This window comes from Nomascus leucogenys, chromosome 16 (genome assembly GCF_006542625.1).
Source record: "Nomascus leucogenys isolate Asia chromosome 16, Asia_NLE_v1, whole genome shotgun sequence".
NCBI classification, from domain to species: domain Eukaryota; kingdom Metazoa; phylum Chordata; class Mammalia; order Primates; family Hylobatidae; genus Nomascus; species Nomascus leucogenys.
In genome coordinates, this window is record NC_044396.1 from 83,981,235 (window position 1) to 83,996,810 (window position 15,576).

The 15,576-nt window shown below is 43.3% G+C and overlaps 1 protein-coding gene across 6 annotated transcripts in view; it reads left to right on the plus strand.

The window, feature by feature from the left end:
• Positions 1-4,441: 4,441 nt before the first annotated feature.
• The window catches only part of EFR3A (EFR3 homolog A), a 110,313-nt gene continuing 99,178 nt past the window's right edge, over positions 4,442-15,576 (plus strand). For 3 of the 6 annotated variants that reach the window (XM_030794966.1, XM_030794961.1, XM_030794962.1), the window contains exon 1: positions 4,442-4,683. In XM_030794966.1, the coding sequence (XP_030650826.1) occupies positions 4,674-4,683 (10 nt within the window). In that variant the 5' untranslated portion in view covers positions 4,442-4,673. Of the gene's footprint in view, positions 5,697-15,576 lie in introns of all 6 variants that reach the window. The other 3 variants (XM_030794965.1, XM_030794964.1, XM_030794963.1) reach the window with 2 other exon arrangements.

Here is a 15,576-nt window from a genome sequence, read left to right on the forward strand (position 1 = left end):
CAAGTGATCCACCTGCCTTGGCTTCCCAAAGTGCTGGGATTACAGGCGTGAGCCACTGAGCCTGGCCAATTCTGCATTTTTAAGATCAAGCCATGTTGCTGATGTGCATCCACAGTACGTATGAATCCACCATGTTCTGCAAGGCACAAACACCTAGGTGGCCTCCAACTCCCCAATGCCATGAACAACACTTCAATGAACCTTTTTATCCATGTTCCTTGTGGACCCTGGTGAGAAATTTTCCAGGATATATTCCCAGGAGGATGATCTCCAGGTCATAGGGCATACTTAATTACACCAAACACTCACAAGGACTTTGGAAGTTAGCTAGAGCAGGGGACAGAAAAGCCCATTCCAGCAGGGCAAAGAGCATGGGCAAAAGAATGGAAGAGTGCTACAGCAGAGTGGCTTCTGAGAACTGTGCACTCATTAGAGCCAGGGGAAGCAGAACGTAAGTTGTGATGTGGGGGAACTGAAAAGCTCTCAATGTCAGGCCTTGAAAGGCTTACTGTGCTAAGCTAAGGGGTTTGAATTGTAGACTGAACACTCTACTGAGCCATAGACAAGTGTTAGCAGGTGAGGGGTCATAGTCCATTTCCATTCCTATAAAGGAACACCTGAGGCTGGGTAATTTGTAAAGAAAAGAACTTTATTTGGCCCACAGTTCTGCAGACTGTATAAGAAGCATGGTGCCAGTGATCTGCTTCTGGTAAGGGTTTCAGGGAGTTTCTACTCATGGTGGAAGGGGAAGGGAGGCAGGTATCACATGGCATAAGAGAGGGAAAGGAGGTGCCAGACAATTTTTAGCAATCAGATACTGCAGGAACCAACAGAGAACGTATTCATTACCTTAAGGAAGGCACCAAATTATTCATGAGGGATCCACCCCCATCACCCAAACACCTTCCACCTAGGCCCCAACTCCAATTTGGGGGATCAAATTTCAATATGAGATTTGGAGGGAACAAATATCCAAACCATATCAGAGGTATCATTAGATTTGCATGTTAGAAAGGCCACTCTGCCTGCCCTGCACCCTGACAAAAGCATCACCTCAAATACCAAGCTCAAACACTAAAGTGGCTCAAATGCCAAGGCAGTGCATCTTCTCTTAAAGGGATCTGGTGGCTCATCTCCATGTCTACCACACACAGTGTCCAGGACAAGAGCTGGGCAGTGTGGGCACCGAGGGAGATGGCTAAATCCTCGTTCCTGCCAGCCCAGACTGGGCTCCAAGAGAGGAGCACTGACACAGAAGGGATAGAAAGGGGAAGGGTGTTTGCAAAAGGGGATAGAAGGAGTGGCCCAAGAGGGGCTAAGACCAAGTACCAAAGATGATGGCAGACTCACTGCTCTCAGAAGTAGGGGGTGGGGGGCCGGGCGTGGTGGCTCACACCTGTCATCCCAGCACTTTGAGAAGCCGAGGCAGGCAGATCACTTGAGGCCGGGAGTTTGAGACCAGCTTGGCCAACATGACAAAACCCTGTCTCTACTAAATATACAAAAATTAGCCAGGCATGGTGGCATGCAACTGTAGTTCCAGTTACTTGGGAGGCTGAGGTGGGAGAATTGTTTGAACCCGGGAGGCAGAGGCTGCAGTGAGCTGACATCACAACACTGCACTCCAGCCTGGAGACAGAGTGAAACTCTGTCGCAAAAAAAAAAAAAAAAAAAAAAAAAAAATCAAAAAAGAAGCAGGGGCTGGCTGGGGGGGATACACCGGCAGAACTCTGATCCAGAGGATAGGTTGGGGAAAGGGTATGGTAACAATGCTACCAATGTGCACTAGGGAAAAAAAAAAAAAAACACGTAGGTACTGTATGTAGAATCAAAACATTATGACGCTATTATTCCTGACATTCAGCTGTCCTTCCTCAGAATCTTTGGCTGCTGATTTTTATTTCTGGCAACAATACAAAACCAAAAGACCAAGAGGATTAAAAACAGAAAGAAACAAATAACAAACGAAAAAAAAAAACCAGTATGTGCAGGACAATTTCAGGGCCTTTGGGATCTGCATCTTTTTCAAGGTAATGTAAGCAGAGATGTCTGCCTTTTGGAGTCATGTCTTCCCTTGGCTCCTGGGGCACTGTACCCTGTAGATCTTGTCTCTCTGTGCCTTCACTGCCTCCATGTCCTCCCTAAAAGGGCTCTCTTTGACACCCAGCTTCAGCTCCTGTCCCGGGACCAAAGATTTCCAAATCTCTCACCCTGAGGTCCCTCAGCCCACCTTCATCCTGGCTTGCCCAGCTGCCTTCAGATTCATTCACTCGGATGTCTCCCTCTGACATCACCTCAAGCTCAATATGTCAAGGAGAAACTCACACCTTTCTTCATACCCCTTCCCGAAAACAGCATTTCTTTCTGACTGGTCTACTGCTCTCCAGCACCACCACTTTCCTTGTTCCAACCTTGGAGTTACATAACTAACAGATGCCTCTCTATTGCTCCCAAGTCAGCAGCCAACAAATCCAGGGATTCTTTTCCAAAGTAAGGTTCAGTTTGTTCTTTTTCCACAGCCACCACCAAGACTGAGCACCAAACACTCTCTCCTGTATTGGGGCCTTCCGATTTGGCTGCCTACCTCCACGGTTTCTCTACCACACCATTCCCCCTGCAAGGCCCTGCTTCTGATAATTTAATGCTACTGTTATGCTTTTTGTAAAAAATCACAGAACAGTTTCTTAAAAGACAAATTCCAAGGTTGAATGTAAAGTTGTTTATCAGTTTTATTTACCTGTTTTTGTTTTCATACTCTTGAATAAAATCCTTTATTTATATATTGAATTAATATACTCTGGCCCCCACCTGTGTGCCAGCCAAGGATACATAAATATGAACAGAATATGGCTTTTGCCATTTTCTGAAAAGCAAATAGGCCCATGGTAAAACACAAGCACTCATGACAGTTTATTTAGGATGCAGTGGGAAAAGTGCTGCAGCAGAGAGGAATCAAAATATTGCCAAAGTCTTAGGGAGAAAACTGGGAGCAGGAAAGATTTTATAGATGATAAAATATGCAACAGGGCATTAAAACAGGAATAAGCACTTGGTAGTTTGGTCTTTACTGTTAGCAAGGGATAGTCTCTTTTTTTTTTTTTTTTTTTTTGAGATGGAGTCTTGCTCTGTAGCCCAGGCTACAGTGCAGTGGCCCGATCTCGGCTCACTGCAACCTCCGTCTCCTGGGTTCAAGTGATTCTCCTGCCTCAGCTTCCCAAGTAGCTGAGTGAGAATACAGGCATGTGCCACCAAGCCCGCCTAATTTTTGTATTTTTAGTAGAAACAGGGTTTCGCCATGTTGGCCAGGCTGATCTCGAACTCCTGACCTCAGGTGATCTGCCCACCGCCCGCCTCGGTCTCCCAAAGTGTTAGGATTACAGGCGTTAGCCACCGTGCCCGGCTGGACAGTCTCTTTTATAGGTACAGTACACACTCTCCTCTCCCCAGCTGCCATGACTCACTCTAAATTACCCTTCATCCTCTCCCCAGCCTCTTTCAGGGCTCCCCCTAGGCTTTGCTAATTCAAATTCTGCTTTCTTCCAAGTCCACCTCAAGCCAAGACTAATTTCTCCTCAGCGCTTCCTGGCTCTGATCTTCATGTTCTTCATCTTCTCCTCCCAGTACTGCACAATATCATTTCTTAATCAGAAGGTTAGCCCTACTTTTTAGGACAAAGGTTCTCAATATTAACTTTGTATTTAAATCATCTGTATATGTGTTCGTAGGTTTGGCTCGGCACCTAGGAATCTGCTTTTCAACAAGTCCCCAGGGGATCCTGGACCACTTTGACCCACTTCGAGGAAGGCTGTGTTAAACCTCTGTGGTTGGCTTTTATATCTCCATAGGGGCTGTCCGCAGCCCACGGCGCCTAGCTTAGTGTAGGTGCGTTGCTCAGCTCTCTGGCTCCCGGTGTCTGCTCAGCTTGGTGACTATTAGATACCTCAATTATTAATGACACCCAGAGTCAAGAAGAGTAGCTCAGCCAAGTGCACAGAGCTGCCCTCTCCAGAGGAGACTAACTCCTGAGGGATAAGGTCGCTCTGAAAGTCACAAGAGCAAAAGGAAATTACATTTTCTGCCCTCTCAAAAAATGAACAGCCATCACTCCAAATACCCTTAGTACATCTCAAATAAACCATGCTTTCAGAGTATGCAAAACGCACTGCAAGTTAAACCGTTTGCAAAAGAAAAAGCCCACAGGTACTCCGTGCGCTCAAAGCCATCATCCTCACAAACGTAAAGTGATGCACTCCAAATAGAGATCAAGGAAAACGAATGCCACGCAGGTCACCAGGCTTTGAAAATAGAAGGCACCCGAAGTTGTTCTACGTGGCTGTCCCCAGCCACCCATTCCACCCGCTCGACAAGGGATCCTGGGCCGAGCCCGGCCATCCGCGGGGGCGGGGCCGGGACGGCGGCGGCGCGCTGACGTAACGGGCGTGGGTCGTCCGTCGCGCCGCCCGGCGGGGAGTGGGCTGGCAGCAGTAGCTGTCGCCCGCTTGGTTGCGTGACCGCAGGGTCCGCGTCCGCTCCCTCCACCCTTCGCCCTTCGCCCTTCGCCCTTCGCCTCGTCCCGGCCTCCGCGGCCCGGCAACGGCCGTAATGGTGCGGTCGGCGCTCCCTGCGCGGCCCCGCTGAGCCTCGGTGCGGCGGCGAGCGCGGTCGAGGTCGCCATGCCTACCCGTGAGTGGCCGGCCGAGGGCCGGGGGCGTTGGGAGGCGGCTGCCTGCGCGACGCGCTTGGGCCGGGTAGTCCTCCCGGGCGGCTGGGGAGGCTGGGCCGAGCTGAGCGGAGCCAGGAAGTGTCTGCGAGCGGCGGAGTTAGTTTCGTTTCGGCTTAGCCTTCCGGGGATGGCGTGAGCCCGTTGCACGGATCGGGAAACTGAGGCCTGAACGTTAAGAGACTGCTGGGACGCGCTGTTAGGAGGCGGCAGAGCTGGTGGTAACCTAGACCCGTGGGATTTCAAAGTTAAAGCCCTTTTCCCACGGCCACACGGCTTCGTGGGACCTTAATGGAAATACTGAAAATAACTGCGGTGCCATTGTCAGTCCCTTCTCACCTCAGGGGCCGGACGTCGCTAGTGGACGCGCCGGCCCCGAGTCCCTTCCCGCGGCCCCCAGACAGACCCCCGACAGCCTAACTCGGCGTCCGTATCGCGGCCGGGGCGGCTGAAGTCGGCGCTTTCTGTAGAGCTTGTTAGGCAGAGGCACCTCGACTGTGGCTTTTGGACCACACTTCGGATTCACCCGGGCAGATGATTAAAAATGCCGGTTTCGGGACCTTCCCTAGTCCCATGGAATTAGAGTCTGGAGCTTGGGCCCCGGAGTCTGCATGTCTAATAAGCGTCCCTGGGGTTACCAAGGCACCCCAAAGTTTAGAAGTCACTCGGTATTGGAGGATTTTTAGACAGACGCGATACTACAAGTACTACTAATGACCTATTTTAAAATGACCCAGATAATCGCAGTGTGACTTTATAGCCACTGGTCAATATGGATATGTGCAAACTAGGGAAGCTCCTGATCTTGGGTAGAGAGGAAGCAACTTGGCATTGATGTGAGAATTCAAGTAGGACTCTTTTGACTAAGTGTTCAGTACCATAGAATCTTTACACGCTTGTGAATGTATTTCCTAGAATTCATAACTACTTCTAGTTGTCCTTGTTTTTGTAGCCATCTGGGACGCTGAATTTCCAGGTCAGTCTCCAATGCACGTTTCGTCTAGTGGTGGGAAAAGATGAGTTATTTCTTGATATTCGAAAGATTGATATTTTCCTGATATTTAAGGATATTAAATTTAAATTGATATTAAAGATATTTAAATATCGAGATTTAAAGATTTTCATGTGGCAAATCTTTACATAGCCCTGATGTAGAGATTACTTTTAACTCCTCATACATGTGTGGGTACTGTGGATTTTGTTTTCTTTACACACTACTGTGTGTCCTTAACTCACGTTCTTGGACTTCGCATCCAGTAAATATGTCCAGTTTAAATTTCTGTTTTATTCCTTTTGGCTGGAGAAATATCATTTACAATCATCTTCATTATTATTGCCAGTTTATTACTTCTAAATTCGTGTTCACGTTATTCAGTGAATATTTGAGACTAGCAGTATGCTAATCTTTTATTTTCTGAGAAACCAAAGGGGAGGAGGTAAGCACCTATTGAAAGTTGAGGCTTCAAGTACAATTTATTGGTAACATGCCAAAATTATCCTGTGAAATAAAATTTTTAGTTATGTTCTAGGGTTATCTAGCTTCACAGAGTGGATATAGTAAACTCGTTTCTTTTCAAATGTTTAGTTTATTCTGCAAAATGATTTTAGGATGGGCCATGGTGGAGTTTACATAGTTAAGAATGCAGATTTCACACCCTGACTGGAAGACAAGTTAAATGATTGTTTTATCTGTCATTGTCAATATTTGTCATGGTACATTTTTTTTTTTTTTTTTTTTTTTGAGACAAAGTCTCGCCCTGTCTCCCAGGCTGGAGTGCAGTGGCGCAATCTCGGCTCACTGCAAGCTCCGCCTCCCGGGTTCACGCTATTCTCCTGCCTCAGCCTCTCCAAGTAGCTGGGACTACAGGTGCCCGCCACCACGCCCGGCTAATTTTTTTGTATTTTTAGTAGAGACGGGGTTTCACCGTGGTCTCGATCTCCTGACCTCGTGATCCGCCCGCCTCGGCCTCCCAAAGTGCTGGGATTACAAGCATGAGCCACCGCTTGTAATCACTTTTATTCAGTCATGGTACATTTTTTATGACTGAATAAAAGTGTGCTGTGGATTGATGGGAGTACCAGTGTGAGGTGAGTAGTGTTCATATTTGCCTTTTCTCCTTTGGCAGTCACAGCTGCCAAAATTGCTGGGATAGTGCAGTGGACAATAATATTTCTTTGAAATTCTGTTTGTAGAATATATATCCAACACAGAGATAGCAAAATTGTTATTCTCTGTAGGAATTTAGGAGGAAGTTCACAGCTCTTAGGAGGAAAACTGTGCTCAGATAAGCTAAGTGTTTTTGTTTGATTGGTTGTTTTAATGTTAAATGGTTGAGAGGCTCAGTGATAAGCCCAAGCCAGTTAATCCGTACGAGTTTTAATTAAAATCAAAGGGTTGGAGGCGATCACTGTGGTCTCTCAGACTCTACAATTCTGAGAGCAATCCTTGCTGTAAATCATAGAATTATTCTACTCTTGCTATTTTATTGCTTATTTGGAATATTGGTACTCATTGAAACTGTTGTTAGTAACTAGAATCCAGTGAAGCATGCAGTAACCCCACTGGCTAAGCAATGATATATCTCATGAATATTAACAGCTACTTCACTGGAATTATTTTGGAGATCCATAGACTCTGAGAAAGCAACCACCTGGAAGGATGCCTGACAGGAAACTGCCAGGACACAGAAACAATTTTGTTGTTGTGTTACAAGCCTGTAGTCTGAAACAATCCTTTAGGCACAGATTTCAAGACTATGCTACCGAATGCTATTTCAAACCTGTAAACGTATAATTTGACACATCATTTTTCTAGAGGCCTTTATTTCATTCTCCATTCAAAGGACCATTAAGAAGCATTTTACTTTAAAGATTTTCAAACTCTGAATCGGAATTTGAGTTGGAACGACTGTTAAAGCTTCTTAATCATTTTATTTTGTGTATCAGGAAGCTGAGCCTTCTGTGAGTTTCCATGGAGTAAAACCATGACTTGAACACAGAACTGGTCCTTATAATCAGTAACCACAGTGAGCATAGTAACATTAATTTTTCTCTAGCACTAAATTGATAATAGTTTAGCCTTTTTTTCCCCTTGATTTACGTTAAGACAAATGCAAGCTTGGTCAAAATTTAAATCGTTCTGTGAACTTACAGGAATGCGTTTGCTTCCATCCTGTCACAGAAATCTTTGGAAAAGCTGTGGATCCCACTGGTGTGCTAAGTAGATTCTTGTTTATATAGACACAAACTTAAACTTTTAGTAAACTCCTTATGTGAAAGTGGCTCCTGAGTTCGCAGATAACTTGTCTCAAAACAGGTCCAGTAAAATGTGCTCTTTTATTTTATATGAGAAGTTATTCTGTATTTTCTAGGGAAAACCAAAACTCTCAAATATTGTTTGCTGTTAAACTATACTTTGAGTAATTATGTGTGTTGAATCCTTTCTTTTCTCATTTAGGTACTGACGTTGAGGTCTAGGCAAATTTCTTAGGCTGTAGTAATAATATGGTTACTCCGTGTTTGTTTTTCTTTTGATGAGGCTAATTATATTTAACTTATTTTTTAATTCATTTTTATGAAAGAAATGCAGAATGAATTGTAAAAGAGGGGTGCTGATTGAAGTGTTTTCCTTTCAGAGACACATTACATGCAAACTTGACCTACACTTTCATATTACTGGATTATTAGCCTTTTGTGTTCATTCATATTCTCATTCTTTCTCTCCCCTTTTCCCTTCTTCCCCCCTTTCCTCATTGTCCCCTTGCTTCCTTCTCCCCTCCCCTCCCATCTCCCTCCTTCCTCCCTTCTTCTACCCACCACCTATGTGTCCTGCCAGAGTTGTAGCTGATGAATTTTCTTTTTTGCAGTGACCTTTGGCTTGGCACTGCCCTGTTTGCTGCCCAGATCTCATCTTTCATTCTGTCCCCACTCATGGGGACATGGGGCTACGTTAAAGATTATGTAGGTGGTAGGAGATAATGCTGGAGAAAGAGAAAGCCAGAATTTGAGGTTTTTTTTTTTTCTTTTCTTTTTTCAGAGGGAGTCTCACTCTGTCACCCAGGCTGTAGTGCAGCGGTGAGATCTCTGCTCACTGCAACCTCCAAATCCCGGTTTCAAGCAATTCTCCTGCCTCAGCCTCCCTAGTAGCTGGGACTACAGGCATGTGCCACCACGCCCAGCTAATTTTTTGTATTTTTAGTAGAGATGGGATTTCACCGTGTTAGCCAGGATGGTCTGAATCTCCTGACCTCGTGATTCACCTGCCTTGGCCTCCCAAAGTGCTGGGATTACAGGTGTGAGCCACCGCTCCTGGCCATTTGAGGGGTTTTATATGCTCTCACAATCACAGTTACAGTGGCTTTTTTATAGGCTTAGTAGCAGTTTCCAACTTACTGATTATGAAGACTTACAGTTTGCTATTAGTAATAAGAAGTAATTATTGAATACTGATTGTGTGCTAGGCAGTATACTTTGTGCTTTACCTGAATTATCTTATTTAACTCTTCCACTTTGAGAGAGGCCCTATTTGACCTGTTTTAGAAGATAGAGAGATTGAAGTTCAGAAAAGTTAACATTCCTAATGACAGTAAGTGGTAGAGCTGGTATTGCAACTAGATGGGTCTGACCCCTTAAGTCCCAGCTCTTTTTTCATACTATAGTGCTCTGAGCCAGGCAGGAGTTGAATAGGCTCCCATCAATTTAACACTGTCACTTTTGCTTAACACTGTGCCTGGTTATATAATAGATGCTTGGTAAATGCTGAATAAATTAATAATTGAATCTTTAAAAAACTTTTAAATTGATACATAATATTTTCACATTTATGGAGTAGGGTACATGTGATATTTTGTTAAATTCATACAGTGTGTAACAATCAGGTCAGAGTATTTAGGGTATCCATCACTTTGAGTGTTTATCATTTCTGTGTGTTGGGAACATTTCCAGTCCTCTCTTCTAGCTACTTTGAAATATACAGTACATTGTTGTTAACTATAGTCATCCTACTCTGTTATCAGACATTAGAACTTACTCCGTCTAACTGTATGATTTACCTATTAACCAACCTCTCTTCATCCACCTTGCTCCCCCACACGCTTCTGGCCTATATGCAGAATGGATTGAATTGTAACTGGAGTCAGATAAGTTATTCTTTGGATACCATAACCAGAACTTTTTTTTCCCATGAAGATAGTGTTATAAAAGTTTTATAATTTGGCCAGGTGCAGTGGCTCACACCTGTGACCCCAGCACTTTGGGAGGCCAAGAAGAGAGGATCGCTTTTGGCCGAGAGTTCTAGACCAGCCTGGGCAACATAGACCCCGCCTCTACAGAAAAATTAAAAATTAGCCAGGTATGGTGGTACGTGCCTGTAGTCCTAGCTACTTGGAGGCTGAGGCAGGAGGATTGTTTGAGCCCAGGAGGCTGAGGCTGCAATGAGCTATGGTCTTACTACTATACTCCAGCCTGGGCAACAGAGTAAGACCTGTCTCTAAAAAGGAAAAAAATATATATATATAGTTTATGATTGTGTTCTTTGCAGGCCTGTCTGTACCATATTTGAGGTCTCAGACGAATACAAATGGAGGTCTGCAAATCATAGTTTAAATCAGGGATTTTCAGTCTTTATTGATGTCTGGGACAGGTTTAGGGGTGACAGGGGCTGTCCTATGCACTATAGGACATTAAACATCATCCTTGGCCTCTACAAACTGGAAGCCAGGAGTAACCCTCCTGCCCCAAGCTTCTGACAACCAAAAGTGTCTCTAGACATTGCCAAATGTCCTCTGGGGGACAAAATTGTCCCTGGTTGAGAACCACTGGCCCAAATATTTAAATGTTGTAGACCATACTATGCCCGCAGCCTGTCCTGCTTTCCCATGCAGGGTCCCCAGCCTGCTCCCTAGGCATTGCCTTCTCAGTGCAGAGGTCCAAGTAGCTTTCAGGCTTGATCCAGTCAGTAGGACCCTGGCCTGGGATTGACTGTCATTTTCCTTCAGGGAGCCAGGGTGGGCAGGTTCCCCTCCTTTGATACTGTACTTTTCCATCTCAAGATTTCTAGATAGATAGTTGTAAGCATCTCCCAGAACTATACTAGCTGAGTAGCTGGACAGATAGAAGGTGGAAGCCTAGCTTTCTGGGGAACTCAGTCTGCTTGGACTCTGACTCTAGGTGACATGGAATGGGGAACTTGAAGCAAAAACAGCTGCAGCCATCTTTCTCTGGTAATTTGAGATGGAGTCTCACTCTGTAGCCCAAGCCGGAGTGCAGTGGTATGATCTCGGCTCACTGCAACCTCCGCCTCCTGGACTCAAGCTATTCTCCTACCTCAGCCTCCCGAGTAGCTGGGACTACAGGTGTGCGCCACCACGCCTGGCTAATTGTTTTGTATTTGAGTAGAGATGGGGTTTCACCATGTTGCCCAGCATGGTCTCGAACTCCTGAGCTCAGGCAATCTGCCTGCCTCGGCCTCGCAAAGTGCTGGAATTACAGGCGTGAGCCACTGTGCCCAGTCTTTCTCTGGTTTTCTAGGGCAGTGATTTTCAGTTATCACTACTCCATGCACTGTCCCACCCACACACACCGCTGTAAAAGGAGAGACAGTCCTCTGTGTTTTGCAGGGCAGAGGCCCTTTTTTTCATGGGTCAAATAAGATACTGATTTTTAGGATGAAACCACATTTTACTCATTACATGGCTCAGCTCTGGTGTGGAATGATCCAGTTATCGTTTGCAATGTTTCTGTTGTGGTGGGTTGGATTGCAGTGAATGAATCTTCATTCTATAGTGGATGTAGAGAGGTTTTTATTGGTACCATTGAAGGAAAGGGGTCCCAGACAGTCTCAGAAATAAAGAGGAGGGCACAGAAAATCGCAATATGGCCCCCAACTGCTTCAGAGAAGAAAGAGTGGACCGGAAGATAGGACATGAGTCATTTGTCTGGGTTAAGGAGTCTTCAATCTTTTTGCTAAATGAACCCTTTTGAGAATCTGATGAAAGCCATGATTATTCTTCCCCAGAAAAATGCAGATTCTCACCCAAAGTTTTGCATAAATTTGAAGCAATTCAAAGGCATACTAAGATGGAAAAGTGAAGTGAATCACCACAGTGGCAGTTCTCTGAGAAAAGCACCCTAACTGAGGTTGTGGAAGAATATCATTTGCCAAATATATGATGCCAATATAAGTATGTCTTTTTCTACTTTTTTGTCTGTTTTCCCTGTAACCTTTTAACATTATCTTGTTTTTTTCTTACCTTCTCTGTTAGCCTACTGAAATCTTTAAGGTGTTATTTAATATACAGATGGATATTCAGTAAAGCTTTTCTAAAATTGGTATCTATGAAGAGAGTTAGTTCAAGAATTGCAGGATCACCAGAGAAGGAACTTTAAGAGAGGGAAAAATGAAATTGAATAGAATTTGAACTTAAAAGGCTGTTTTATCCAATCATTAAGGGGAAAGTGAAACCAAAGTAGTTTTAAGGCCAAGGGAAAAGTTCCCCTTTGCCCTATGAAGGTTCACTGAAAAATCAACTGATAAAAGTCAGATTAATTGGAGAAAAGGCATACAAATTGATGTAACGTATATACGCACGGGAGCCTTCAGAATGAAGACCCAAAGATACAGGGGAAAATGCCCATTTTTATGCTTAGGTTCAACAAAGTATGGACATTATATAGGAATATTGGCCAAAATATGAATGATCTAATGTTAACAGACTGAGTGGGGAAACTCAGCAAGGCCCATCTAGATTTTTCTTGGATTCTCTGAGCATGCATTCCTTTCTTCTGGGTATGGGGCAGGACCCTGTCTGGCTTGGGGTCTTGTGACCCACAGTCAAACAAGGTAGATCAGGTAATTTCTTTATGATCAGTTTTTACACAGAAAGGCCGAGGGAAAGTTAGAGTAATATTTTCAGTTTTATGACTGGGTTTGGGGAAAAAGGGTTCTGATTTTTGTAATCCACCTTGGAGAAGAGTGATTCTGGTTTCTATAGCTAGCCTTAGGGGAAAATGGGACTGAGAGACAGGAAGGCAGGAGAAGGTCAGAGAAAAACTTTTGCTTTTGAGGCCTTCATTTTGGAGTATGTTTTCTGAGGCCCAACAATAGGTTAACTGTGCCATTCAGCTAGGTAATGGTGTGATACTAGAACCCAGCTCATCTGAATCCTGGTTGGGTGTGCTCACAGCTACATACTTCCTACGACCTGCATGGCACATGGAAGGGGTGGGAGATAAGCATGATAGAAAGCATGGCTAACAGTATAAAGAAGGATTCAAAATTAATATCAAATAGGAAAAAAATTATTATTTACAGCATTTGTACAAATCTGAAAGCAAAAAACTATGAATCCTATGTGGTTAGAGTACATTTTTGGTCTCAGATTACCAAAAGACTTAAAAATAACATGCAGAAGCAGTGAAGTACAGTACAAAAGACAGAAGTTTAAATTGGTACAGCATTTTTGGAAAGCAGTATAGCAATGTATTATCAAATACGCAAATAATTCTTAAACCATTGACACAGTAATTTCACTTTTGGGGATCTATTCTTTTTCTTCTCTATAATTGGTGTTTTCCTTCTACAGTTAGCATTCTACAATCAGAGAAGAAGATTGTTAAGATGTTTTTACAGCTCAACATAATTTTTTCAACATTTTTATAATTCAGCATTTTATACAAATTTTTATAATTTTTTTCAAAACCTTGAAATGACATGTTAAAATGCTGCATTGAACTGGTTTTTCTTTAGCCTGTAGAAAAGAACTTTGAGTTACCGGTCAAGTAGTTTTGACCATACTGGCTTAGGAAAACAGTGCATTAGCTGTCTGATTGCTATCATGTAAAAATCTGTGAACGACTTTGAGCAGTCATTGGCGGATTATGTTGTTCCGGAACAGGAATGGGGCTTTTTTCCTATCACTTGTATTTTTTTTTTTTTTTTGAAAGGAGGAGGAGGAGGAAATAATTTCTGCCTTATTAAGTGGTGGTTTAAATCATGAAAACCTGAAAGGTTGAGATGAGTCATGATGTGGGGGTTCAGTTTATTGGGAACTGACAGGTTTTTATTTTTCGTTTTTTTTTTTTGGAATGATCTTGTGTTATAGAGTTGAATAGAGTTCTAGGGAAGTATGATCACAAAATGAATGTTGGCAATTCCTCCTATGATTAATATGTCAGACTTGTCAAAATTCTCCCATCATGTGTATTTGCCAGGTTTATTCACTTCTTGAAATGAGGCAGCTCTCAAGTATATTCTAAAGCAAACAGGAACTAGTGTTTTTCTTCTTTCCATGTAGGGTATCATATTCTTTTGCATATGTATTTCTTGCTCTCTGACTTTAGGTGTTGTTAGATAGTGTGATTCTAATTTTTATGGAAGAAGGAAACACTAGTCAGGTTTTGTTTTTTTTTTAATTTTACTTCTGAATCAAGAGTTTTCTGTATTCTTAAATTGGGCATTAAGCCATTTGCTTTACAGTCTTTAAGAGGAATTCTGTCCTCCTAAATGCTATTTTTGTTTTTATTCTTAGTTGGTGAGTTATTCAGCTGTACCTTTTTATTGTTATTACCTGAACTCCAGGGTATTTCTGCTGCAGTAGTTTTCTGGGTAATGCTAAGTGTTCTTCACATCCTTGCTATTTAATTGGTGTTTTTGAACAGCTGTCTTGGCAATTAGCTACCAAGTTCCCTTGCTGTGGTTACAGTTAACTTCAAACGAATTTCACTCCTGATGAGCCGAGTGAAATGTAAGGTGTCCAAGGTTGGCGTTGTCATTTCCTGGAATCTCATAAACTTTGCAGAAGGTACTGTGCCAGGCTAAAGGAATGGCCCATGTATGACATCTGACTTGGATTGTTTTATTTTATTAACTTAGTTAAAAATAATTTTACTAGCTTTTTAACCCACTAACTGGAGAAGATTATATCTCGTACGGATATTTAGATGCAATAGAATTTACGTAACTGTGCTTTAGAGGTGCAAATGCTTTATGAACATGTTGTTAGAATCAGCAGGTTGTCAGTTCTTGCATTATCATCCCACCGGCTGCTGCAGCTGGCTCTAGAAGGGCATCTACAGCAGGGAGGACACTCCGGCCAAATGTATAACACCTAAGATTCTGGCTCTAAGTCCCTATGGCTTCTCCTGTTTTCTTAGCTGGACTGGAGTATGTGAATTTCAGAGGTCCAATTACTTTTCATTTCACAACTCAAATTGGAAGCACACTTAAGTGACTTGTCATGACCCCTTTTCCCTTGGTTCCATCTTGCTTCTTTGGTCTTCCAGTGATGGGGGTATCTGCCCCAGGACAGTTCTATTTCTAATACCTATACAGAAGCTTCTTCCCCTGGCACAGCATCCTCATTGTTGGTTCCTGAGGATTCCATGTTACTCTTGACCCGCATTGATGAATACAATCAGTGAGAGTGGCCCAAGGGAAGCTTGAGCTTTTAGAGCCAAGTTTTCAAAATTTCTTCCACAGAGTATAATAAGGACTGTTGTATGGGAAGGATCCCGACAAGACTGTGCAGGTGGCCCTCTCTATCTGACCAGCTTCAGCTGGAGCAGTTCTGTTTTTTTTTAACTTTTATTTTAGGTTGATGGGTACATTTACAGGTTAGTTAATAAGTAAACTCATGTCGCAGGGGATTGTTGTAATACTATTGTATTATTGTAATATTATTGCACCCAGGTACTAAGCCTAGCACCCAGTAGTTTTTTTTTTTTCTGCTCCTCTCCCTTTTCCCGACCCTCCATCCTCAAGTGGGCCCCAGTGTCCAGTGTTCCCTTCTTTGTGTCCATGAGTTCTCATCATTTGGCTGCCACTTATAAATAAGAATGTGGTGTTTGGTTTTCTGTTC